We start from the raw sequence: 27537 nt of genomic DNA, 5'->3' as shown, positions 1-27537 counted from the left end.
GAAAATGTATTTTTTCAGTCAACGAATATATTCCCGCTATATTACAAGAGTTCTTCTCGGAAAAAGAAGATGGCACGAGTCCGAAAATTATTGATGAGTAGTCATTGACAAATGTTTTGGGCGAAATCAAGCCATTCTCCAACGGCAGGTTTGTGCAACTGCCAGATATGCCGAGTGTTTGGCTGTAGGACAATGAAGGAACACAACTACTCTGGTCAATGCCATCCAAAACAATGAGTCCATTCAGGGCATTGAAAGGAAAATTACGTATAAATGATCATCATCCTAAGAGTTCGGACTTAGTATGACATGCCCAGCAAAATCCATCACACATGAATTGAGGTGAACATTGAATATACTATGAAAAGTAACCACCAGCCGCTTCTGAAATTATGCAAAAGTCAAATGCCCATATTATCCTATTTAATCCGACCTTACGTTGAATGACATAATATTTTGACTACTTTACACGGTATATTTCCCTTTGTGTGCCAGTAGCGTATTTTTTTGTGGCGCAAAAATAATCACGTTAAATAATCCATTCTTATTACTATATTGAAAGGCTTATGTTAAATGAACTAGTCCTACTAATCTACTAAGTTTGATTGGCTATGTTCAAGGTTTTGAAATTCTTGCAATTTTATTCTTTTACTGCGGAATATTTAGAGGTCAGATGAGGATGTGTTTACGCAATCCAGCTCTTCAGATTTTAAGGTCACGACCTTATTGATGGTGCATCCCATACCAAATGGCGATATTCCCAACAGATTGGAATTCAAAGGAACTCTTAAGTCTTGAGAATTGAGGTTTCATTCGCTTTGACGGTTCCGATCTGAAAGTATTTGTGCCGTTCGCCTGAACGAAATACTGGTGAAATCAGTATATACGCTACCGAGCGTAGGACCATTGGCAAGGATGACGTCATTGAATCTATCGTTAATTTTGGGTACGTATTGTTTTTAATTTTTGGTGAAGTAATTCACACGTATGCTCCTTTATTTTGGGAGGTATATTAGCGGATGAATCATAGGTGATCATGTTTCAACTTAATTCCCTTGCTGTTATTTTTCATGATTTTCGGTGCTTTCTGGCTTAACCTCTAACGTTGAGTTTCAGAAACTTAGTGGCACAATTAAATTAAAAACTTGGATAACAATAACATAGTAGCTGGGAAATAACTCTGACCAAATGCTTTACGCCCTGAGCGCAGTCGGCCAATGTTAGTCTGATCCTGGCTCGTGCGAAAAATGGCATAATAAGGCCATCTTACACTTAAAAACTTTAAGTTTATGCAAATGATCTCTTCCACCGTAATAATAATATATTTCCAACATCATCACTAAAGAGACCTCCTTCCAATTATGACAAAAGATTTAATCTGTCATTTAACTGTCGCTTCGATCGTGATTTCCAGTCTAGTTCATCTGATAATTTTGATTTGCTACGCAGTTTATGGTAAAGTTTCACAAATCTAGTTTCTATACGCTCCACGTAATATAATTGGCGATCAATTGAACTTCAATGGGGTTCTATATACTAGCAGTATACTGCAAATAACACCTGACCAATGAAAGATAAAATTACTCTATAAACTTCCTCGTCATATTACTCAAATACTTATATAATAAATTCTAATTTTTTGTTAGCTTGTCCTCATATTCATTTTAATTTGAATATTTACATTCCGTATGTGTGTGTGTGTATATATATATATATATATATATATATATATATATATATATACATATTTACTATATATATAAATATATATAAACTGGGTGTATATATAAATATATACACCCAGTACTAAGCCCGACAGCGCGCGAAATTCACACATCAGCGAAGGGAGGCCAGTTCATTTCCCTGGGCCGGTTATGGTTTCCGAGAAATATCTGGAACCAGAAAAATCATATCTGACCGGTCAATCATCTACTGACCGTGCCCTCCGTTCAGTAGTCCTATGCTCTACCCCCCGGACTACGGCGATTCTATACATATTATAAGGTAATCTACCGATTAAGGTAGGTTTTTGGATGGACACAACTAACTACCAAAAAGATATTTTATTACTCCTAACCAAACACAAAATCCATCATCCTACTCTATATCAGGTCCCTCTTCATCTCTGAGTACTTTCTTCCTCCCTTCATCCCGTCCAACATCCCTATCCTGTTCCTTACCTTTCCTCTTTTGCCCAACATTCTGCCCTCTATCACAGTCTTCAACATCCCATTGCCGGTCATCCACTTTTCATCCACTTTTCCTGCCTCCATAGGATTGCTCCCAACAAACCCCTCTCTTCGCCCACCATACCAAGTACTTCCTCGTTTGTTTTCTTCTCTGTCCATTTCACCTTCTCCATTCTTCTCCACACCCACATTTCAAAAGCCTCCAAACTACGTCTATCCTCCTGCTTCAATGACCACGTTTCCGCACCGTACATAGCTACGCTCCATATCAAAGTTTTTACGAGTCTTTTCTTAACATCCTTACTCAAAGTCCCCGTCATCAACTCCCTCATCCTTGTGAAAGCCTCTTTGCCTAGCGCAATTCTTCTCCTTACGTCCCTACTACTTTGACCGTGTTGGTCCAAAACACTACCGAGATACGTAAACTGTTCTACCTGCTCTAGTTTTTGCCCTCCTATTTTAATGTTAAGCTTGGCCTTTTTCTTTTTAGAAAATCGCATAACCTTTTTTTTGTTAATATTGATTCTCATCCCATACCTGTCGCACTGAATTTCCAATTCACTCAGCAATGCTTGCAGCCCCTTGGCTGACTGACAAACTAAAGCTTGGTCATCAGCAAACCTAACTGATTTTACGAATTCCCCGCCCACTTTCATTCCTACCTCCAGTTCTTCCCATGCCTCTTTGATCATTTCCTCTGCATACAGGTTGAAAAGCAACGGTGATAATGGGCAACCCTGCCTTACACCCCTTCCTAACACTGTCCATCCGGACTCCCCGTTTCCCACCCGCACCTGAGCAGTCTGAGACATGTACAGGTTGCGGATTAGCCTCCTTTCCCTCCAATCTATTCCTATTTTCTGCAGAATACTCATTAGTTTTTCCAAATTCACTCTATCAAACGCTTTTTCGAAATCTACGAAACAGGCAAATACCTCCTGGTTGTGTTCTATATTCCTCTCGATTAATAATGTCATTACTGCAATGGCATCACGCATACCTCTCCCCTTCCTAAACCCAAACTGATCATCCCCTAAGTAATCATTTGCCCTACTCTCTATCCTTTTGTTTATGATCCAGAGAACAGCTTTGGCTGCGTAGGATATCAAACTTATCGTCCTGCGGTCCTCACAAGATGTAGCCTTTACCTTTTTCGGAATAGGAACTAAAACTGATCTCACAAAGTCTGCCGGCTAGTTACCTTCCTCATAAATACTACGAATCAGCCCATTTAGCCTCTTCCTCCCACATTTTCCTAAACATTTCAATAGTTCCGCGGGAATGTTATCCACCCCCACGGCCTTATTTAGTTTCATCTCCCTTAATGCCCTTTCTATCTCATTGTCTGGTATGCCTGGACCAAAGCTGTCTTCCTCTACGTCATATTCTTTTTCAATATGTAACTTTGTTGGTCTAAGCTCTTTACTATACAGTTCTTCTACATACTCCTTCCATCTCTCTTGGATCATTCCTATGTCAACTATTATCTTACCCGCCTTATCTCTAACTGTTAGCATAGATCTTCCTTTCTTACTTCCCGATAAAGATTTAATCTTGTTGTACAGCGCACCGATTTCACCCTTCCTCTGCAAACTTTCCATATACTCACACTGCGCCTCCCACCATGCTTCTTTTGCTTTTTTTGATGTCCGTCTAAATTTATTACTTAACTCTTTGGAATTCATTTTGCCTAACTCTGTGTTTACATTCTTCCATTTTCTTCTCTCGTCCATATTTGCAATCATCTCATCCGAGATCCACGGTTTCCTTGTCCTTTTTCCGTTAACGGTTCCTATAGTGTCTTTTGCGGCTTTCAATATCCCTTTCTTGATACATTCCCATTTTTCTCCAATAGTACTCAGCTCTTCACCATCCTCCATTTCCTCTACAGCCAGTTGGTACTCCTACCTTTTTAATCCATTTAATGTTTCTACATTCCATTTTCTAACCCGCCGCCTATGCCTCATCTTTTTGAAACGGACGCTACATTTCACAACAACCAAATTGTGGTCAGAGTCCGCATCCGCTCCCGGGAAGCTGTGCGAATTTATCACACTGTTCCTAAACCTGTGTCTAACCAGGATATAATCTAGCTGATATCTTCCGGAGCCGCCTGGCATTTTCCATGTATACCTGCGTCTTTTGTGGTGTCTAAGCCAAGTGTTGGTGATGACTAACCCCTGTCTCCTGCACAACTCAACTGCTTTCTCCCCGCGGTCATTCCTTGTGCCTAAACCGTAGTCCCCGACCTCATCACCATCTCTTCCTTCACCTACCGTTGCATTCCAATCCCCTATAACTATCAAATGTTTCCCTGTAGGAACACATGGGATTATATCCTCTAACTGGTCGTATATCCTATCGACCTGTTCTTCCTTGTGGTTGCTTGGTGGCATGTATACCTGAATAATAACCAAGTTCGTCGGTTCTGCTTTTTTCTCTACTAGTAGTATTCTATCCGTTACCTGCTCTATGTTGACTGCGCTTCTTCCTACCTCTTTATTTAATACTATGGCAACCCCTCGTTGGCTCTCGTCCCCGCCGATGTATATTATTCTGTAATTATCACTCCAGTAATCCCCGCTATGCTTCCATCTCACCTCGCATAGACCTAAAATATCTATTTTTCCCCTTTCTATCTCTCGCTTTATATTCTCCAGCTTCCCAGTCCTCATCATTGTCCTAACATTCCACGTTCCTATTCTAACTATTTTGGTCTTCTTCTCTTGCGTCTTCTGTCCTGCTGCTGCTGGTTTTTCCTTGCAAGGGTTTCGTGGGATGACGACCGCGGAAGCCTTGCCTCCCCCGCTGCCGGGCACGACACACGACCGATTGGGCCGAGCCCCGTAGTTGCCACGACTCAAAATCTCTGTATTGTCCATCATTTAAATTTTGGGAATGATAATTCAGGTGGGCTCCCGTTGCCTTCCTCAATAGTGTTTTTAATGTGACACCATTACTTACTGGCCGCCCCGCTGGGGTCAGACGCCATTGCAGCCGCCTCACTGAGGAAACGACGCTGCGTGGATTACCTTTCGTCTGGCTCCTAACCTTCGACCTATCTGGTATGTGTGACCCCACCAGGAGCAATTATTATTACTCCCGCCAGTTTTGACATTTCGGTGGTACGACCGTCGTCATCAGAATCGTGCCGTTGAAACGTCAAAACTACATACGTGAGTGTGTTTCTGTTTTGAAAATTTACATCTGTGTTTTTATATATTATTGCGTCACCGAGGAGCGTTCCATTTCGATGTTATATTATTATATTTAATTAAATTTGATCAGGCTGTCGACAAAATATTGTATTTTTAGGTGTTATTTCTCGGAATATTTTATTAATATATAATAATAATATAAATCTGTTGTGTTTTTGCCAAACAGTCATCAGATGTTTTCGCTATTAACACAGACAGGCGACTTTTTTATATGTGCTTATTTTTATAGTGAAATTCCTCAATTATTGGTAACATTTCGCGTCCCAATCGTGGATTCCTTAAAAGCTTCATTGCTTGTTGCTCTTCAAGTCTCATCCACTGCGGGGGGTTCTTATCTCTGACACATTTTCTTAAATACTTGTCTCTCGCATCCTTCTTTGTAGGACGCGAAAAACCCTTTTCTCTCAATATGACAAAGGAAATAAGCGCGCCTATTTATTTATGCACTATGGATAGGTTTTCCTGTTACTACTATTTTGAGATAGATTTCTGCCGCCTCAAGTTTGTAGTTGAGAGATCGGTTGTTACAAAGTTACGTACATTTTTCAAATACGACATTAAAATGTCGCAGTGTATCTCACGGTCAGGCTCGATTTCAAGAGTACCTGGCTGCATTAACCTACTTGTTTCATCCTCAAATAAATATAAAAAATTTGTGGAGAAATTTTACGAAACCAACCACACCAATCCAAGTAAGGACTCAAACACGAGCTCTTCCCGAACACTAGTCCTTACTTGACTGGACTTATTTGCTTATTAGTTTGTATCTGGTTATTGAAATCCTACGAACCTCTCGGATTAAACTTCTTCTGCTTATATTATTTTGCATCTTCCTCTACTCATCTCTCAAAAACCAATTACCCTTTACGTATTCCTCAACGCTTAACCGTTTCCCCTTCCTCAAGCCATTATCCTTTCTCCTCCTTGCCATTCCGTCAGCTACTAATGGTACTATGATGAAGGTGGCTGGGTCGTAATGATAGGGATGGATAGAGGGCTGTTGGTACGAAAATGCAAGTAAGGCAAGAAAAGTGCATGCGTTGGGTTTTAATGTGTAATTTATATTGCAGACTTTGGTAGAAGGGAGAATCAGAGGCAGGTGAAGTAGAGTGGGCCGGAAATGGGCGCGACGAACGGAATAAAATGAGGCAGGAAATATACGGAAATAAAGAAGGATTATTGTAAGATAGGGCGTTACCTTAAATCGTATTGAGTGAAACTTTGAAATGCAGTAGTTGTTAGTCGTTGTGCCTAGCCAAAACATACTTTAACTGGAATATCCGTTATAATTAGTAATCGTCATTGAATATTGTTTATTTATCCAGTTTCCATCATTGCTCAGTTTTCCCAGATATCAGGTTCCCATTATACGTAAGTTGTGAATCCATTCTACATTTTTTCAAAGTCTGAAATTTTTTTCTTATTCGCGATGTTACAAACAGGTCGCGGTGGTCCACTGTCGCTGTGCTATTGACCGGAATGCCTGGATTCGATTCTGGCTTAACCTTTTGATCACCTAAATCTTCACAAAAGCTGCTTGATTTTTCGGGCGCCATATCTTCCTGGGAAACGATGGGTATCACAGAGAATTGAATTGGTCTCCTGTACCCTATAGCGTGAATGTCACGTGCTCGGGTTGATACCCGCGTTACATATAGAAAATTATATAAATATAAAATATTGAATTAATATAAAGCACGGGCATACTATATGTCATATGATTTCTGCCAACAGAGGAAACTTATGGAGAAAAGGCGAGATATTGGGTGAAATACAGATGAGGGGAAGGTATTTTACTAAGGAGGGATTTACAGTTATACGTCACTGACATGACTGTTATGCTTGTCTTTACAGCTGCTTGCATTATCTGTTCCACATCATTTATCTGTAATGCTTCGCCAGCCTCAGTACCTGATAGTGTAATTGCAGAATGTCAGAGAGGCCTTAAAGTAAGTAGAAATTTAATTTTAATAAATATTGACAAAATAAATAGATCATTTAATATAAAAATATCTCTACGCTGGGAAATCTGAATAGTTATCATTGATCTCATACTATGATCGTCAAAAATATATGTGGGAATTCAATTAGGTTTTGTTTTTGCTGTTGGCCTCCGAGCCTTAATATGAAAATTAGTGTAATACACTTGTCGATACATGCATTATATACAATTAGTTAGCAATCGATGCATATGTTTAATTTTACTGCTTAATCTATAGCTATATTTTAAATATACTGGGTATATTAATCGAGATATTACATCAAGAAAATATTTTTAATGAATTTGATTTGCTGAATATTTCAGGAGTTGATTAAAATGTAATGTTAAAACCGAATATACTCGTATCTGGTATATTTGAGGTTATGGTCATATACGGGAGATAATATTTTTTATTTTGAAATTACATAAAAGTATCTCACATCGGAATTTATTTTAGTTGTTTAATGATAAATGAGGACAGAAATGAGTCGCGGATGATAAAAGTCTTTGGCAGTCATAGGAAGTTGAGCTATGGAGTAGCAAGGAACAGCGGCCCTGATACTAAGAGAGAAAGGGAGTTGGAAAACGGGAAGTTATGGTCAAGTCTTCAAAATTAAACATATTTTTCCCTGGTAAATTCAGTTTAAATTTAAGTACTACCATGTGCTCTTAGTTTGAGAGATTAAGCTGGATAATTTCTGACCACTTGGTGTTAGACCGTCGTTTTCGTTAACATGAAGGAATGCAACGACTTTTGTGGTTTATTTAGATTATTTAATTAGTCTTTCCTATATGGGCATGTTCAATATCTTATGTCCGAGTTGGAAGAATGAAATAGCAATTAAAAAGGAATTAAAGCATTGTAAATTAACAGACCCAGGATTAATATTCCATGAAGGGGAGTTTCCAGGCTCCTTGCCCACACGGAACCTACTCAAAATATATTGTCGATTTACGCACGTATAAAATGAATTCGATTAGAATAGAAATAAACAAATAGAAATGGCGAATCAATTTTAAATAACGATATTGGTCTCGTTGGACTCCTTAAGTGGGGATAGACAGAGAATCAATCTCTTCGACCTACATTTAGAGGGATAATAAGTTTATGGCAATGAAAATAATGGACTTTCCGATAAACTGCAGGAGATTTCGCAACAGTAATTTTTAACTTCGGGATGACTAAAATGAAATTTTTCTGGTGGACGATAATAAATTACCACCCTAGAGATAGGATAATTACTTCTTAATTTCACTAGCACTGACTACAAGTTGGAAGAAATTTTCAGGAAAAAGGAGACGCCATAGTGAGCTGCATCACCAAGGAGTTTACCGAGGCAGAGATGAATGAAACTCGTCGGATGTACAACCACACCGAATGCATTAAATGCAAACATTTCTGCAGGTGAGAATGGCTCCGTACCACAAAGCCCAAGCCATTATACGAGCATTATACATCGTAACACTTTCTGTGAGTTCACAACCATTTTTAATTGGCAGTTTTTCTCTGTATTCTGCTTAATTCCGAAACAAGTTTACAAATACTCGGCGCGTGTTTAATTTGCGGTCAGACCTCGGAATGGACATAAACAACTGATTCTGTAAATCTCTTTGGTCCTGTAATACCGATTAGTATTAAATTAGGTACAAATGGAGGCACCTTTGCCAAAAGTACCAATACAATTAGTATGCACATCTACCCGCCATTATAGGTTCTACCATTGAAGATATTTTCATTACCATGTATATTATACCCTGGTTAAACTACCAAACAGATATATTAACATAATGAGAACGAGTGATCTGTTTTACAAGCAAAACTGCACCAGTAAAATTCCTGCATTACCTATTTGAAAAATAACAATGAAATGATATTTGAAATTTCCTTGCCACACTGTCATTAATGCATTTGTATTTGCAATTGAATATTAGATGCAATTGTATCAATGGTAAATTTGCAAACATTCTTCAATGAAAACTCAAATTTGTACATTATATGAGCAAAATAATCTATTTTAAACTAATAGTTATTATAATGCTTGATATGGAACGTAGTTTTGAATGACTCGGAAACTTGGTTCTTTAGGTAAGAGGATACTCAAGCGTGGATTGGAGACTTTCGATATGTGGGCGTGGAGAAGAATGGGGAAAAGAAAATGTACAGATAAGGAATAAAAGATGAAGTTCTGGAAATGGTAGTGGCACAGAGACATCCGTTGGAAGATATTCAATGAAAGCAGGAAGAGTGGAAATAGGAGATATTGAAGGGCAATGGAATGCGAAGGCGTTAATAGAGGGAAGAATGCTAAGAGAGCAAAGTAAATGTAAGAAAAATAATTGGCATTCTTGATTAAATTAAGGATACAGAAATAATGCAAGTCTAAGTAACGTAAAAATATTACATGATGAATGAGAGATTAAGGATATTTTGCATCATATGCATGTTATGACTTAGATGACATAAACCAAGGCCCATAAAAAACCTACACTTGCCCGCTAGAGTATTGCTAATAAAGAGAATAAGTTACATCTATTACTGGTATGTGTAGAAAGACTATTTAGTAGATACACGGAATTAGGTTTTGATAATATTGGAGTAGAGATATGCTTTTAGACTTCATTAGTCACCTAAAATATCGAAATATTGGCCTTAAATTAGTCTTTTAATTCACTATTGCTTCTGAGACGAAAAATTGACATTGAATAATATATAATGCATTGGCAAGAGATGTCTGAATATTTTCCAAAAAATGCGTGGTGAAGTTAATAAAATAAACACAAATATCATTCATTCCATCACTTTTAATTATAAATTGTGAAAATATCGGAACAATGGGGCTTGCCGCAATGGATCATGCTAAGGAAGAGTTGTGTTAATACCGGTTTACTGTTGCTAGAACCGATACCATTATTACTTTCAAATGCTCATCAATAACATACCTGCAATTTTTTAGCAAGCAACATGTCTAGTAATGCCCAGTTAATTCAAGCCAACTCGAAATATGCTTATGTATCTACATATTTTGTGACGCAATATGCACAACATATTCGGTATGAGGAACTACATCAATTCCCAAAATCTAGTTATCACTTTTAAGAGACCTCAGATTATACGTAAAATGATGGCATTAAATTCAAAATATTAAGTTTGATTTGGAAGAAAATTATTAGAATGGTATAGAGAATGGCTCTCGCGAAATTATGAGAATAATATTTGAGTCGTTATATAGTAGATGTTTGAAAAACTGAGTCTTAGGCGTTTATCGTGAAGGAGAGTGTTCAAACATATGTATAATTCCCAATTACTGATCAAAATTTGATAATGACGTTCTTTTGCGTTCACTCATGCATCGCCAGGTTTTCATTGTGCAGAGGGGTCGGGGGTCGCGAGTACACGCATTCAGCAGCATCGTTCCACACCTACTCAGTACCTGAGGGATATTTCTTATCCCGACAATTTTCTTATCCATCCTTCGCCTCACACTTCTCCCGCTGAGTAATATCAAGGGGAAATTTTAGGTTTTCATTTATTATCCACACTGTACTTCAGCAACATTCTCATTCGAATAGTAGTTAGCTTTATGATATAATAGTTAGAGGATGGATAACGTAAATATGAACGCAAAATCGTAAGCTTCACGTTCGAAATTGTCTTTCTGAAACAATTATCCGATACATCTCAACACCAATTTCTATTACAAAAATACAGGTGAAACATGTTTTCTGTCATAAAAAATCTAAACTAAGATGTTTTGTTGGTGTTAACAGATGTTTCTTTTCAGGCACAAGAATTTGAAGAGTGTAAAGTAGGAAATAGTTAATGCGCAAAGGAAAAGGGTGGGTGTAGTATTTTTCTAGAGCACTTAAAATCAGCGTTTAGCCAGTACCCAATGGACACCGATGCTGACATTTAGAATGTTTATTCCTGTTGTAAATATGAACTATTTCTACCGCATTTAAATTTTATCTTTCTAATTTTTCCTTGGTATGTTTCAATAAAATAGAACGTGGTGGTCTAGTAGTTAAGCGGTGGGTTACTGACCAGAGGGCCCGGATTCAATCCCCGAGGACGTCTCCGGGCGCCCTCATCTTTAACTAAGGTTCTTTTATTTTTAGGGTGCCAGATCTTTCTGGTTAACCGTAACAAATGAAAAGAAAATGGCTCCATACCCGTATGCGCCAATTTCGCACGGCCAATTGGACTTAGCTTCCCACCCAGGAGGCCCGGGTTCTAATCCCGTCGGTGTTGAATATTTTCAGTGGTATCTCGATCCCTTCTTGAGTTGCTTTGTGGAAGGCACTTTGAGTGAGTACGTCGTCCGTCGGATGGGACGTTAAGCTGCGGACCTCTTGGCGCCTTTCGTAAAGAGCAGCCTAATGCCGACGCCGGGTTTCTCTCCAGCCTTCATCCATTCCTGCCCTTCCCTAATGGCGCAAATTACCTCAGCTATCGGTCGCCCCCACATAATACTACCACTCAATTTGACTTAGTATATGGTGAGCTGTATACACACGCCTATCAAACCCACTATCTCGCTAATAATTGTGTGTTTTTATTCCAACAGAAAAGAGCAAGCGCTCTTGGATTGCATTAGGAATGGCACGGCAACCCTGAAGGATGTCTCTAATAAGTCCAAGCAAATGGTACCGTTTCTTGGACAGTTAATAGAGAGAATAATCACGTCCATTTGCGAAAACGAAGATGTATTTCTGAATGGTAACAATCTATTTCCTTAAGGTGTTAAAAATCCCTAATTACCTTGGAGAATATTCCCTTCATATTCTTTTATCGCCGTGTATACTTGTCCAATACAACTATTTCTTTTTGCAGTGACCAAAGAAGAAGATAAGGAATGTTATCGAGATAGTTGGAAAGAATGCAAGGTTGACCTAGACTACATCGACGAACTAGAGAGTGTCGCATTCTGTGACTATGAAATAACAGAAAATGATCCTAACACATTGCAATGTACTTGCCAGTAAGTATGAAAAATCAGTCGACTTCGAGTTTTCATAAATATGTTTTTAAATATTATTAAATATCGACCTTTTTAAGGATTTTCTTATTTAAATGAAGAATACAATGTATCTTTCCACTGTCTTTAGTACCTGATGATGACGCTTGAGCGTTGAAACTGGTTGTACGTGAATAAAAGACAGTGGGAAGATACATTGTATTCTTCATTTAATTAAAATGGATTTCCACAAAGTTGAGCCGGAAACAATTGAAGGATTTTCTTCATATTTCTTAGTTTATACAGGTATATATATATATATGAATATCCCTTTTTTATCACGTTTAAATTCATTTGAAATATTAACAGCATTGGATTAAAAAATGAGTTCCATTTAAGTTATAAGATATGATAAGATAACATAATATTTTAAGCGGCACTCTCCTTAAACCGGGTAATACGGTTTAAATACTTCTTTCGGTGGATAATGTAATTTATTCTTAGAAAATTATATGAATGCTGAATCCTTTTACTAATGCCATTTCTCTTTCAATTATTTCATTATAAAAGAAAAATAACTGAGTCCATCGAATGTATTGAGAAGAGTGTCAAATCATGCTCGAATGCTGTTCAAAATTTTGTACACGTTCTAACATCCAATTCAAGAATAGAAGAACTCTGTGCTGACTCTGACAAAGAGGAGAAGCATCAAATGATTGCTATAACCATAAATTATGGTCAGTAAAGAAACACTGTAATGCCGCAGCAATGTTACCTAATTTTGTGTAATATCTTCCGTCATATAATAAAATGTTATGGCTTTACAGGTTTTATTTTCTAAAATTATATATTATCAATAACGAAACAATTTCTTCACCTAAGATCTCATAAAATAGAATTTGTAATCTGATATTCTTAATCAACTATGGCACGCTTTGCAACACAGAAAGCCCGCCCAACGTACACGTTAGAGCAATTTTTTCTTGTTCGTGAGGAGGTTTTTCAGAGGTATCTCAAACCTTACTTTTACGTAGGTGTAATGGGGAGACCACATAAATAAGGTGCGTCGGATGAGACGTCAAATGGTGGCCCACTCGGAGCTTTTCGTTAAGAGTAGAATGCCGACGCTGGCTTTCACTCCACACTCCCCCCACTCCCTGAAACATGCAACTCCTAACAGATTACGCAAATATCCTTTCTGCTATCTATCGTCTCCCCTAATAACTACTACCATTCTGATTGGTCAAATATCTTCTTGGAAAATAAGCACCGTACGAATTGATTTTTCGTCTTCACGTTCAGTGAGCATTGAATACCGAAATACGTACTTATTTTACGGTCAGGCTTTTTCTTGCATCATTTTTATAGACAAATTTTTTGATTAGCGAGCACGAGGGATGAATAAACGTACCAAGGTATATCATTCCTCCTTCGATAAATGTCATCTAAGACGAAGCAAGGATTACAATATTTTTTTGAGAACTCCTCCAAAGTTCGTGAGATCAAGACCTCCTTGTCTGTGAAGGCGAAAATATTCACGTCGTAGTAGTAGTAGTATTTAAGGGAGGTGACCGACAGCTGAGGTCATTTGCGCCATTAGGGATGGACAGGAAAGGATTAAGGATGGAGAGAAACCCGGCGTCGGCATTAGCCTACTCTTTACGAAAGGGCCAAGGACCGCAGCTTAACGTCCCATCCAACGCACGGTGTACTCACTCAAAGTGCCCTCCAAAAAGCACCTCGAGTAGGGATCGAGATACCTCTGAAAAATATTCAACCCCGCCGGGATTTGAACCCGAGCCCTCTGGGTGGGAAGCCAGTACGGTAGTATTCACGTCGTATATGGAGAAGACCTGTTAACCCTTATTCACAGTTCCAACCCGGATGGAACTCAACCGTTAGATAACTCGCACAATTATCAAAAGAAATAATCAACACATGAATAATCCTCTCTGCCCCAAGAATGATGTCGTTGAAGATATGGACGATAGTTGGTAAGTAAATTTTTTAATTTAGAGGCAGTGAAATATTTGCCAGTAAATCTTTTGTTTGTGTAGATAAGTAATCGTATGCTGATACACAAGATAACTCTAAATGTCTCGTTTATACTAAATAAAATGATCTGAATCTCAGGAAAAATCAGTCCCGTTTCCATAAATCTGAAAGTGATTTTCAGCAAAGCCAAATAATTCATTATTTTCTCAAATTGTTACGTATATATGAAGCGTTCTGCTTCAGTTACAGCAAATAGTCGTTTGATTGCAAGAGGAGATATCCGACAATCGAATCGCCGTCATTTATTCCCCTGAATTTAATCCCTTCAAGTTACATTAAGTCGTTCTTTTTCGCCAACCTAGGTGCTGTGCAGGTTCTCAACAGCTATATTGAGGATGTTTCCCGCGAATGTCACGTTGATATTAATGTTATCCCAGTTTGTACGACGCCGGAAGAAAAATAATTCAAGTCCGTTCACAATTCAATGAAATCATATTTAAAAGATATTTATGATTAGACGCAAAGACTTGAAAGGCCATGGCCCTTACAGTGAAATTCACCTTATCCCAACATCATTTGACGATTGCATCTACTACTCGAATTAAATTTCCTAAGTCAGCATCGCCGCTATGTTACGAACGCATGATTGCATGTGTCGCATTTCCGTATTATTTATTTATCAATTAATGGACTGTCACTTTTCACATGAAGTCATTCGCACTGTGCTCAATTGTTTACCGCTGAAGTTTTAATTAGTGCCCTATGCTGCCATATGTCTCCAATATCGTTCGAATATGCAAAGAGGGTGAAACCGTCGACGCGATTAAGAGTATTGGTCGCTATTAACACTGCTTATTAACATTTCGAATGCTTTTGAGAATTAGTAATTACTCGTAATATATGTTAGTGCGTAATGTTCGCTACGCTACTTAAGGCAGGCAGATGCATGTATAACTAATGTGTGCATAGTTCTCTAATTTGTGCATACACGAATCCAAATACTTTTTAACTCATTTACCATTAACTCTCCAGCCATGTTGACCATGTACTCTCAATAATAGAGAAGAATGAATCGGTTTGAATTGTCCTGAACGCCCACCTCTTAGATTGTTTGGGTCATTAAAGAGACCTCAGCGATAGAATTGACTGCCGTAGGGTTGTTGGGTGGGCATTGAAACGCTGTTGAGAAATATGGGACGAAATTATGATGGGGAAGATTGAGAGGGAGAGCACAGGATAGCCGTTAAATCAGGCAGGGTGGGAAAATTGATTAGTTTTATTCGAAGTGAATCAAGAAGGTGTTTGCGGAGATGTGGCATCATAGGCGTTATTGGATAAAGGAGTTACGAGGTCGTAATTCTACTGTTTTAGGATATTAGTAGACAAGAGACTGAACAGCAATATAATTCTTCGCCTCTTCAAAAAAACAACTGACATTGCAATAAACCATCTTTCATTTCTGCATACTTCATTCCTCTATCAATTCCGTCAACCTACTTTTAAACTTTTCTTTCTATTCCTCGCGTGATTAACATTCTTCCCTCTATCAAAGTTACAGCAATCCATTGCCAATCAAGCTGCTCTGCCCTGCCTTTTGTTTCCCTTCCTGCCTCCTTTGGATTTCTCCCAACAATATTCTCTCCTCTCCCCAAACCTTCTTCCTTTGTTTTCCTTTCTATCCATTTCAAATTTCCCAATCTCCCACACACCCACATCCAGAAAATCTCCAACACAAGCCATTTTGAATCAGCAAGAATGTTTCCGCGCCGTATGAAATTGCGGCCCATTAAAAGTCTGCACTAATTTTTTCGTAATACTCAAAGTCTCTGTTTCCTCATTTCCTCCTATTTGCGAAGGCTTCTTCATGCAATACAATCCTCCTTTTTTAAGACCACACTTGTGCAAACGTTTTGGACCAAAAAACTTCCAAGATAGGTAAATATTACTAGGTGTTGTAGTTTATTACCCGCTATTTTAATGTTGTTTTCTTTCCCGTAAAAATCATAAAGTGATTTTGTGGGCATTTACTCTAATTTCACACTTTCAAACTGCTTTTATAAACCTCGCTAAATATAGAAAGTCGAAGAAAATTATGATAATTAGTAAACTGTGAGTATCTTGCACTGAAGTATTTTCAAGCACAAAAGCATTGAGTGTCCATGAATTCAATTAATTACTCATACAGAAGACTGCGTATGATTTTTTTATTCTTAGTAATCCTAAATTTTGAATTTTACATGTGTGCCTCTACATAACCTGTGTTATTAGATAGGTCACACACCATAACCTGAATTTATCAATTCAAATCAATCAATTAATCAATATCTATTAAAAGGTTATGGTGTGCTTATGATGACCGATATAATTCAATTCAATTCAATGCCTTCATTTAATATTTTATATTCTATAAACCTATAAGTTAATACCTATCAACTAATGCTTATTAATGTTTTCCCCAGACAACTTCCACATGAGTTGAATTGCGTCCGGGAGACAGCAGGCATCCTTGAAGTTAAATATTCAATTGTTCCCGGCTCAACTTTGTGGAAATTCATGTTTATTACACGAAGAAGGCAATGTATCGTTCCAGCTGTGCTTTATTCACTTACAACTAGTTTTAACGCTCAAGCGTCATAATCAGGTAAAAATTAATCAAGTCACAATCAATTTAATTACCATTCATGAGGTAGAAGAGGAGTGGGTGAGAGAGGGGAGAAGGAGGGGAAAGGGGAATTCATTATAATCGAGGTAGGGATAGGAAAATAGTAAGGATGTTGGACGGTATGAATAGGGGGATGTGTATGCGATTTGTAAAAGAGTTTTAGTGGAGTGGGGTGTTAGGTTTCCTCTTTATAGGCGAGGATAAGAAATGTTGAAGTGCACTACTTGTGCACTGAGAGGGTATTGCGTTTTCATTTATTCTTCTTGATGTCTTCAGATCACGACCTCTCGACGGTGATGTCGGCAATAATTTCCACATCGTCAGAGATTACTAGATTGAGTTTCAAGTCCAGAGAAGAGCGTTTAGTATTTTCTCACCATTTTGAATTGAAAGCATTTTAACCGTTCATCTCATCGGAAAACGGCCTAAGTTCTTAACTAATATCACCAGCCACCAAGGGAGATGTCGTCGTTGAGCCTATTGATAACTTTTGGTAAGTAATATTTGTTGCTCTTCCCCCAAATATCTCTAAAAATGTCTGATTCTGTTGTTATATATATTAATATGAAGAGATGGGACTCTTCTGCTCATTTTCTTCTACCTCGTTATTTTGATGATAGATCAGTAACTACTTTATTTGGTAGCTATGGATTTTTGCGGCGTACGTTTTTGCATGAAATAAGAATAATATGGTACCGATATTGCATTTGCTTTGGAGTAGACTAGAATTCATCAACACTAAGTTGCCCAATATTTTACTTTAACGGTGATGAGATTCTTGGTTGTTGTGTTTTTAATCATTTCTCTAAGAAATTTTCCATATGATAAATGATAAAACTAGTGAATACCGTTGACTATAGAAAATGACATCGTATGCTTTGCTAGTATTTAAGAATAATATTTAATTTGTCTCAACAGGAAATCACCACAGGCATTCAATGACCTTAAAGTGTTTGAACATGTGCTAATTTAAGTATTCTAAAATTGGATGCAAAAATATATTATCGGTTAAATTTAAAACATAAATAATATGGTCGACGAGTAGAGATAAAATTGATTCCAAATATGGTCATAACATACATTCATACTTTCCGCGATTCCAGTTCATCGTTTCTGGTATTATTCTGGTGAATTACGTTTATTCAAATTCCTCGTAACTATATCGGAAAGTTAACATTCAAATCTTTCCCTAATTTTCATTAATTTGTTCTCTACAATGTATTTTTCAGCCTGACCCTATTTAAATTACTTAGTTTTGCCCTGGAGTTCATTCCTTAGCATCTTTTATGTTCATATACCAACAACCTTTAATGCTTAGGCTTACTTTGTTTTTCGTCTATAAATAAGTTCTTTTCCTTCTGTCACTTGAGGCAAGTTAGTTCATTGGTCACAACGTATTTACCTAACACTTTTTCAGTTACATTTATTTCAGTTTGCGACCATAATTTCGCTAATTCTCGACATTAAAATTTCACTCTGGTTTTGAATCCATTTCTTTTTTCATTGCATTTATAATGAAAGAATTTCAGTAAATTCAATCTCTTAGCAATGAGGAAAGGAAATAACTCAACTCTTGTGTGGTTGACACCGAAAAACAGTTCGAGAAGCAATATTGCGCGCCGGAAATGAGAAAAGAGAGAAATTATGTCAAGAACAAATATTACTAATTATCCATGCTCTGCCTTTTTCAGGTGTTTTCATAACATGTTCAACGCTTGTACTATCTGATTCATTTGAATCATCGCCGGATTACGAGATATGGAAAGAGTATTTCGAATGCCAGCGTAAGAGTCGAGTGAGTATTTCTTAAATGCTCTTTTAAAAATTGAAACAAAAAATGCCCTTATTTTATCATGATTGCATGTATAAGGAAAGAGTTGTGAAGAAAGAGTCTCTGGCAAGTACCATGCACAAGTTGAGTGTTATCAGAGGATCAAGCTGTTTCTTCGCGGGAACCATGTTCGCAATCGCCCGGAAAGTGGTTGCATCGCAGTACGGTAATGCGAGCAAGTATTGTCCATCTATATGAGCGCTCCAGTCTTATCCGCTTCCTTCCTAGAGGGTAGATGAATGCATAAATTATAAAGTACTAGCTGAATACCCGGCTTTGCACGGGTTAGGGAGAAATAGTAATAGAAATATACTACATAAATAAAAACAACAAATTATAAAGTACAATAATACACTACTTTATACAAATTTAAGAATCTTTTTTATTTAACACCTGTTTATAAACTACATTTTTTGTTTCATATCCAGGAGTAAGAACATATAAATTTTTAGGCGAACCTACTCTGGAGCAAGCAACATAAAGTTGCCCGTGGCTAAAACATGGCGATCTTAGATCAACACCACAAAACTTTAAAGACTGTCCCTGTGATTTATTAATGGTAATTGAAAAAGCTACCCGGACTGGAAACTGTAATCTTTTAAAGTTGAAGGGAAGATCGGTTGGGATTAGAGGTATCCGTAGAATAAAAATTATTTCACCTTTTCCTTTTCCAGTTAAAATGACTGCCTGGATTATATTTTTCATTAATTTTGTCACACACAATCGTGTCCCGTTGCAGAGTTTTGGTGGATCTAAATTTCGCAATAAAATGATTGGAGATCCTACTTTAAGTACAAGGCGATGTTGTGGCAATCCAGCTGGATCAAGTGAATTTAGGAATTCCGTTGGATAATTGACGGCTTCGTCAGCATCCACTACGGTATCAACCGATTTATATTCAATCACGTCTCCTGGCAGCATGGCTAGTATCTCCTTGTTAATTTCATTAACATCATCGTTCTTAGGAGCAAGAATGGCTCTTTCTCGCAACCATTCTAAATTTTTATAATTTTGATTAACGTTGGGATAGACTGCTTGTATCATATCGCGGACAGTTTTCACCGATACACATAAATCTGATGACAATTTTATCATACCAGATGCTTCAATAACTAATCTATCTTCTCCAATCTCCAAAAGTTTATTTGCAAAATTTTGAGCATTCCCATCTCTTAAGAGGACTCGCATGTTTTGTTTAAGGCTAATTTCTTGGACATGATTCCATAGAACAGAATGTTTTAAACAGGCATAAATTTCATCGGCTGGAGTCGATTTTGGAATGACAGGCAGAGTTTGACGGAAGTCTCCACACAGGAGTACCAGAGCTCCTCCCGTTAAACTGCAGTTTCCTCTAAGATCTTGAAGTGTTGCGTTGAGGGCCTCAAGAGATTTTTTATGAGCCATCGTACACTCATCCCATACTATCAATTTACATTCTATAAGAACTTGTGCCTGGCCGCTTGTTTTATTTATATGACATGTGGGATTTTCTTGTCGGGAAATATTAAGTGGCAACTTAAGGGCAGAGTGGGCTGTTCTTCCTCCTTCCATTAATGTCGCTGCAATACCTGAAGATGCAACGGCTAGAGCAATTTCTCCATGAACCCTGATTTCAGCGAGAACTAAATTAATTAAAAATGTTTTTCCCGTGCCACCAGCAGCATCAAGAAAAATGATACCTCCTTCTTGTTTATCTACTTGATCCATTATTGTTTCGTACGCGAATTTCTGATCTTCATTAAGAAGTGGCTTTTTATCCGCGATGTATGCTTCTGAGTCTAAGACATTGTAGCTAGTTTCACGTATATAATCTGGATAAAATACACCCTGTTGATCTTGTACAGGTGCAAAAAGACCGAGTTCCACTAAAGTCTTGTTAACCATGGTGATACACTTTTCCTCCAAAATAATCAAAGTTTTATTAAAAATGTCGGAGTTAAACGTAATATCCAATGTAGGATTTTCACTTCGAACTTTAGCCAGTATATCCTCACTCATTGATTCTTTATATATTTCCCATAATGTTTTTGGGTTAGATGGATTACAGGAGGTTATTATGATGGCAAACAAAATTCGGATTTGTCCTGGAAGAGAAATCAAACTGGCCTCTCGCAATGAGTCATCCCAGTGTTGATCTCCTTCTAGCAACCCTAAATTCTGGCAAGCTTCTCTGAATGTCTCACATCTTTCTCCGTTTACCGTTCTTAATTCTGCAAATGAGCGAGGTCCTCTAATGGTATGTAGAAGCATTCTTAAAAAATAACATTCGGCGTTGTTAGGATGGACTGTGTAGACTCGGCCCAATGCGTCACATGAATAAATATTATTCTCAGGATCAAAGTTGCCCATTTTTCTTCTACAAAAGACTTTCCTTGATGTATTCCACGTATAATATCTCGGCAATTCTGAATACAATAGTGTTCTTGCAAAAGTATCCTGCTGGCATAGTTGGAAAAATGCTGTTTCTATGACAGCAAAAAAGTAAACAAAGTACATACATACAAACAAACACTCTCCTTTATATATATAGATTTGTTTAGATCATCCTCAGCCCAAAACTTTCAAATCCATTCGTATAGAGTGAAAGAATCGGTTGATATCAACCTTTTTTCGAGAGGACCAAAATAATGAGATGCGTGCAATATTTTAAGCAGTGCGAAACTTCCAATCTTTCTTAACCAGATGGGGCCATTTAAAATCTTCAGCTATTGAAAGTACATAAATTAAATAATATAATGGTAAAAAACAAATCATGATTTTTAAAAAATATAGTACAACCTTTGTGCAACATAAGCAAAGGAAAATTATAATATTTTCTCTTATCTAATAACATATTTAATACGAGGTCTGTCCGGCAAATATCCAGCATTGCATTATTTTAATAAAAATAGCCTTCCTAGCACAGTGAGTCCTTCGGAATGTTCCCTTTGGATCTCAGTCACTTATCTCATCGTCCCTTATGATTTTCATAAAAAAACAGCGAATTCTTATTCGGAATGTTCATCAGCTATCACGTCGCATTGAGTCGTATCTTATCATCCCACTTTTTGGAAGACTAGGCTTTTGTTTCAGGGTCAAAGCCGTACACTCATGACTCCTCTTAAGTTAGGACCGTTTTTAGAAAATTTGGGTCATCGTTTGCGGCTTGGAGCAAGTCCCTTACAACTGCAGGTCTAAATTCACGACGTTGGGACATAAATATAAAAATGTGAAATGCATGAATAAACTTATGCTCATACACTCATGTCAATCTACATCATGCATAAGCAATGATTGTTAGTTCCTTGCTTCGACAGATCTTGTCAGATTTTCACAGAGAAACCCCGCCACCATACTTCACAGAGTGTGGTTTTACGTGAATGTAGTTGATGGGGTGGCTTAAACATGATGTTACGTGGAGGTTTAGTTAAATCTGTGATGCGATACTCACACTTTGCAGACCGTGAGAGGCCCGGTTCTTTGTCGCATGTTAAGCGAGCGTAGGATCTGAATCTATTGCATCTCATTTTACAAGGATCTTAATAGTGTCACATATTACGTAACTTCTCAAGGAAGTAAATATATAGTTAGAATGATCATTTTGGGCCGATGAACTTTGGTTTTGATATTACATTGAAATTGAAACAAACAATGCCGGTTTGATAGTACAGTGATCTTCTTAACCTTATCACCCCTATAAAATCCCGTTTTTATGTATGCTATCTGATATATCGCCCGATTGACCCACAAAATTTTGCATGGAATTTATCGATATTACTTTATCGAATTGAAAATTCATTCCGAATTCAACAATTAAAATGTTTAATAGCACTGTATTCAATTGATTGGTGCAGTCAAACGTCGTCGGGGCCTTTGCTAATGAGTGCCAGAGAATGTCAAAACCCACCCATAAATTTAAGTCAAGGTTAACTTCACAAATCCTAAATTAATGATGCCTCTGAATAAGAATATTAATACATATTGACTAGCTACATACATTCATTTACACCTAAATGGGATTTTCTATACTACAGTGGAATAACATCACCTTTTTTGCATAGAATATTATTTCAAGGAATAAGTCGAAAGCACAAGTACGCTTTAAAACATCTGAAAGTTTATTACATATACATGTCGTGCCTCTTTCGATAGATGCACGATATCTTTACAAGAGACATTTCAATTCTGTTGAACTTTCTGATATCAATAATCCCTAAACAATTGCGAAAAGAAGGTTTATGTTCTAGTATTTGGGAGATATGGTGTATTTTTGACGCATTGCTATGCTTTGCATTGCGTAGACTGGAGGTTTTTCAAGTGATGGGAATATTTTCTCAGGTAGCTTGTTGTTGGACACATGAAAGAGAGGGATTTTAATATGCATAATCAGGGGCATCATTGATTGAGATAATGAATGGGAGAAGAAGATTTTCAATAAAGATAATTTAGATATGTTCCCAATTCATAACTATAATTATCACATTGTTTTAATAGTTAACATAAATAATACTTTTAAATTTCAGGTCCAAAGACTTGCATTCAAAGAGTGTATTTCCAATAACTTTGAAGCCTTAGAATTGAATGAGACGCAGCGGTTGTATAACAAGATTAATTGCGTCGAGTGCATGCATTTCTGCAGGTGAGAAAATGTTCTTTGTAAAAAAATGGTAAGCTGTGTTTCGCGCAATTATTTCTCAGAAAACGTTTTTCTTTTATAAAAAAGTGCGACTTAAACTGTAGTTCTTATTGTCTTAAATTATAAAAAAAATTCCTAATGAAATCCCCCAATACAATTAAGTTTTGATATAGGTTGTAGTATTTTGTGATCATGGCATGCAATGATTTTTGAAGTCGCAGTCTATAAATGCATCAAAGGATCCTAACTAAGTAAATTGTATTTCCCCCTGAAAATCAGTTCATTTAGAAATAATATAGGCAGCTGTTATCATTTCCCAAACTGAGAACAGATTAACAGTTAACTTGATTGTAACAGGATTTCTGGGGCCGAAGAATATTGTTCCTAAAGCGTTGCTCGATTCATCCACACACGTATCAGTTTGTTACATTTGTTTGTTAAATTTGTTACACATACGTTTGTTACACATTCAGTTTGTTGCATTCTCACTCATTCACACACTCATGCGTCCATGCTCACAAACTTCTGCTTATGCGGAGATGAGGAAAATATTAAGGGAAAACATACATGACGAATCCCCTCTGATATCTCCTTTAATGTCGCCTAAAAATTTTTAAAAATATTTGAATTATCTATTTCCGGGAATAATGAAAGAGACACGGAAGGGAAGGGGAGTGAGAGAGGGGCATGTTTTACGGAGAAAGTAAAATAAGATATCTAAGTCCTTGACTCATTAGTTTATGAAAGTTCAGCTTCTGCTTTTTTAGTTGGCTTGGATATTTCCTGGATTAGCATACCTATTGTAGCTCTGCTCCAGTGATAAATTGAATGGTGACAAATTGCTCCTAATATGCAAAATGCACAACAAATAATTTTTCAAACATATTTGAGCAGAAATATATTTTAATCATGCTCCTTGAAAATGAATTTGACGACATAAATAAATGATCCAATCAAGGATTTGATGTGGATTATACGTAAAGATTTGGAATTATTAAGGATAGAATGGGAAAAAATAATATGTGAAAGAGCTTATCTCTGGAATCCATATTTAATTGCTCGTAATTTTAGGACGAGGTACAGAGTACGTGTGAGATACTCGATTAAGACAATAATGAGACTAAAGTATATATTTACAGCCAGTGTGGCGTTTTTTGAGGTTTAGAAGCAAGATTATAATTGAAGTAGAGAGACAGTAAAATGGCAATTTGTAACGCTCATAGTATAAAACAGTTAATAAAGATCTGATGAATAATTGAATCTAAGAAAGAGCAGTTTTTAATGTTGAAGGACTTCAAGAGCCCTTATAGAGTAGCAAAGAAAGGGTTTATGTATCAATTGGAAATTAAAACTTGGCAACGTATAATGACAATATTAGTATTATTATTATAATTGTTATTAATACCCAAACGCCTATCATAAATTTTATTTTCATCTATGTCAAGTATTAAAAACTAATATTGTACCTATTTTATCGCAGAAAGCAAGATAATATCACGGAGTGCTTTAGGGAGTCCGCCTTGACCTTGCAGTTACTCTCTAATAAGTCAGCCCACATGGTTCCGTTTGTGGAAAAGTTATTCGAAACAACGGTTACAACGATTTGTGATAATGACGGCAAAATGATAACTGGTAGCAAGTTATTTGATTAAAATGGTCATGAAAGAGACTAAGTCTACTGTTATGCACAATTGTTTTTATTAATATATTTGCATCTTCTCTCATTTACTCTATTGCACATTTCAGTATATGACGATGAAGATAATAAAAACTGCATTAAGAAGAGTGGGCGGGAATGCAAAGATCGTTTGGGAATGGTGAATGAATTAGAGAGTGTTGCCTACTGTGACACTGCAGATCCAGAAATTGAAGCGTATACAAAAGATAACATTTGTCAGTAAGTATGGCCAAAAGGGTTACCTATCATTTGCCCGAATACCATTTTTCCCGAAAGTCCCCTTCCAGAATGACAAATTCCGGAACGCAATTTCTCGAATACAACTTTCCCGAATAATAGTTTTCCCGAATGAGTTAAAAAAATGATTTTTCAAAAAACAAAAAATGAGATCGCTCTCGGTTACTTGGGCGACTGTTTATTTATTTACTTACCAGTTTTCTAAGACTGTAACCTTCGTGGCAAAAATTTTAGTCATGGAAAAAAAATTATCGGTAAAACTAAGTGCATTATAGATGGATATCTTTATTTAAAATCGAAGGTTGATACCAGGCTCGGAAAGTCATATTGGGATTGTAATAGGTTACGAGTGCGAGAATGCAAAGCGCGTGCTATCACATCAACTGTGGGAGAAGTTGAAGAGCCGAACGTATTTAAAGGTCAAGATAAAAGCAAGCACACCCATCCGCCTAACAGAGAAGAATGCGCTGCAGAAATCCTGAACCGAAAAGTAAAGCGCTAAACGGAGGGCCATCCAGAGCAACCTCCCGCGCAAATTTTAAGGACCGAATTAGCCCAAGTAACATCGAGAGTCTTAAGCTAACTCCCTGAGAGAGAAAATTTGAAGCAGAGTATGCGCAGAAAGAGGAGAAGAAACTTGCCTCCGAACCCAAAAAATTTATTAGACCTCGACGACCTGCCTGACATTTACAAGAGAACCCTTGCGGACGAAAAATTTCTAATCTACGATTCAAAATTTGATGATAACAAAAATAATGTCGTAGGAAGGGTCTTAGTGCTTGCTACCAGGCGAAATTTAGAACTACTGAGTAGACCTGAGGATCGCACTGTGAAAAATTACGTTCATTTTATCTTATCTTTGGCTTACGTACCAGTGGATGATGTGACTAAAGTTTATAGGCTTCTGAAGCGGTCAGGTCCACAGAGCCTTCAACCAGTTTTAAAGTATTTTGAGAAAATGTATATAATGTATCGTCGAAAGCGAAGAGGGATAACGATACAAATACCACCTCGGTATCCCCCACATATATTGAACCAATATACAGCTGGGATAAGTGGTGAGCACAAGACCTACAATGTCAGCGAAGGCAGGCACAATTGCTTCTTCATGGATAAAATTTTGATTTAAATAAGATTTTATAAGATTTAAATAAGATTTTGTACTCATTCGGGGAAAAAATTATTCGGGCAATTGCAATGGGGAAATGGCATTCCGGAAATTGCATTCCTAAAAAGGGCATTCGGGAAGGGGACAATTCGGGAAAATGCTATTCGGGAAAATCCGTTCGGGAAAATGATGGTATACCGGCAAAAAGAGGTGCACTTTTTTCAAATATTTTCTTATGCTACCATAACAGCAAGTATTCATCAAGTGTCTTCTACCATGGTTGTAGAATGGCTTCTTCTACCACTAGTGGCTTAATTCTTTAAAAGAACAAATAAAATCTTTATTTGATGAATACTAATTTTAAGTTTTTAGCAAAGTGGGGGAAAGTTATTTATTCATAGAAATCTTTTGAAAACCTTTCCAATTTGACAAATAATTGTACCTTTTCATTACCACATTGCTACAGGAAAATGCTGGACTTCCTGGAATGCGCCGAGAAAAGTGTTAAATCATGTTCAATAGATGTCCAAGATTCTGTATCCATCTTAATGACGAAATTAAGAAATATGGAGCCGTGTTCTCAATATTTATGAAGAATGGAAGAAATGTGCATAAAAAACACTGATATTTGGAAAATTTAGCAGACCTATCTAAGAATTTCTTACTGTAAAGTAATATGCACTTATATCTTTGTAATCAACCACTGGTTGACTAATGATTTTCCTCATATTTTGTTTGGTATTAATAAGGGTTTTACAAATATTTTTCTGAATAATACAATGTTGTGGATACTTTGAAAAATAAAGTTTTCTTCAATTAGGTTATAATTTTTATTTAAAATACTTATCAGCTTACAATGCTTCACAAATTTCAGGAAAATGTCTAAGGTTGTTACTAAGATTTAAACCAAACAGTTTATAATGAAAGAAATTACCTAAGACATATTGTGCATATCTTCATTTTTTTACCTATTAAACACAACTCTTTTTCTATCGTAAATACTTTTTTTTGGTAGTGATATGACCGATAGTTTCTCTGAAACCCATCGTATTCATCTTAATTCTGTTA

The 27537-nt window shown here is 36.9% G+C and overlaps 2 protein-coding genes across 2 annotated transcripts; both read left to right on the top strand.

Moving 5' to 3' along the window:
- The first annotated feature begins 806 nt into the window (after positions 1–806).
- Positions 807–13149, top strand: LOC139687858 (uncharacterized). The gene is made up of 6 exons (XM_071585192.1): positions 807–946; positions 7262–7356; positions 8678–8793; positions 11954–12105; positions 12220–12367; positions 12914–13149. The coding sequence occupies exons 1-6, from the start codon at positions 916–918 to the stop codon at positions 13086–13088; spliced, it is 717 nt and encodes a 238-aa protein (XP_071441293.1). The 5' UTR covers positions 807–915; the 3' UTR covers positions 13089–13149.
- Positions 13150–17263: 4114 nt separating this feature from the next.
- Positions 17264–27288, top strand: LOC139687966 (uncharacterized). The gene is made up of 6 exons (XM_071585341.1): positions 17264–17493; positions 18692–18795; positions 23334–23449; positions 24927–25078; positions 25193–25343; positions 26936–27288. Exons 1-6 carry the CDS (start codon positions 17463–17465, stop codon positions 27060–27062), a joined length of 681 nt encoding a protein of 226 aa, XP_071441442.1. The 5' UTR covers positions 17264–17462; the 3' UTR covers positions 27063–27288.
- Positions 27289–27537: the final 249 nt, after the last annotated feature.

The sequence above is a fragment of the Hetaerina americana genome, unplaced genomic scaffold (assembly GCF_022747635.1).
Source record: "Hetaerina americana unplaced genomic scaffold, ioHetAmer1.1.p SCAF_2, whole genome shotgun sequence".
Lineage (NCBI taxonomy): Eukaryota > Metazoa > Arthropoda > Insecta > Odonata > Calopterygidae > Hetaerina > Hetaerina americana.
Note: the sequence above shows the minus strand (reverse complement) of the source record. Positions and strands in the feature narration are given on the sequence as shown.

Bases quoted from the DNA above. Each gene is read 5' to 3' on its own strand.
- LOC139687858 (XM_071585192.1), top strand. From the start codon at position 916: ATGACGTCATTGAATCTATCGTTAATTTTGG. The intron at 947-7,261 runs GTACGTATTGTT...TTGTCTTTACAG, and splicing joins GAATCTATCGTTAATTTTGG to CTGCTTGCATTATCTGTTCC. The intron at 8,794-11,953 runs GTGAGAATGGCT...TTATTCCAACAG, and splicing joins AAATGCAAACATTTCTGCAG to AAAAGAGCAAGCGCTCTTGG.
- LOC139687966 (XM_071585341.1), top strand. From the start codon at position 17,463: ATGTCGTCGTTGAGCCTATTGATAACTTTTG. The intron at 17,494-18,691 runs GTAAGTAATATT...TGCCTTTTTCAG, and splicing joins GAGCCTATTGATAACTTTTG to GTGTTTTCATAACATGTTCA. The intron at 25,079-25,192 runs GTAGCAAGTTAT...TGCACATTTCAG, and splicing joins TGACGGCAAAATGATAACTG to TATATGACGATGAAGATAAT.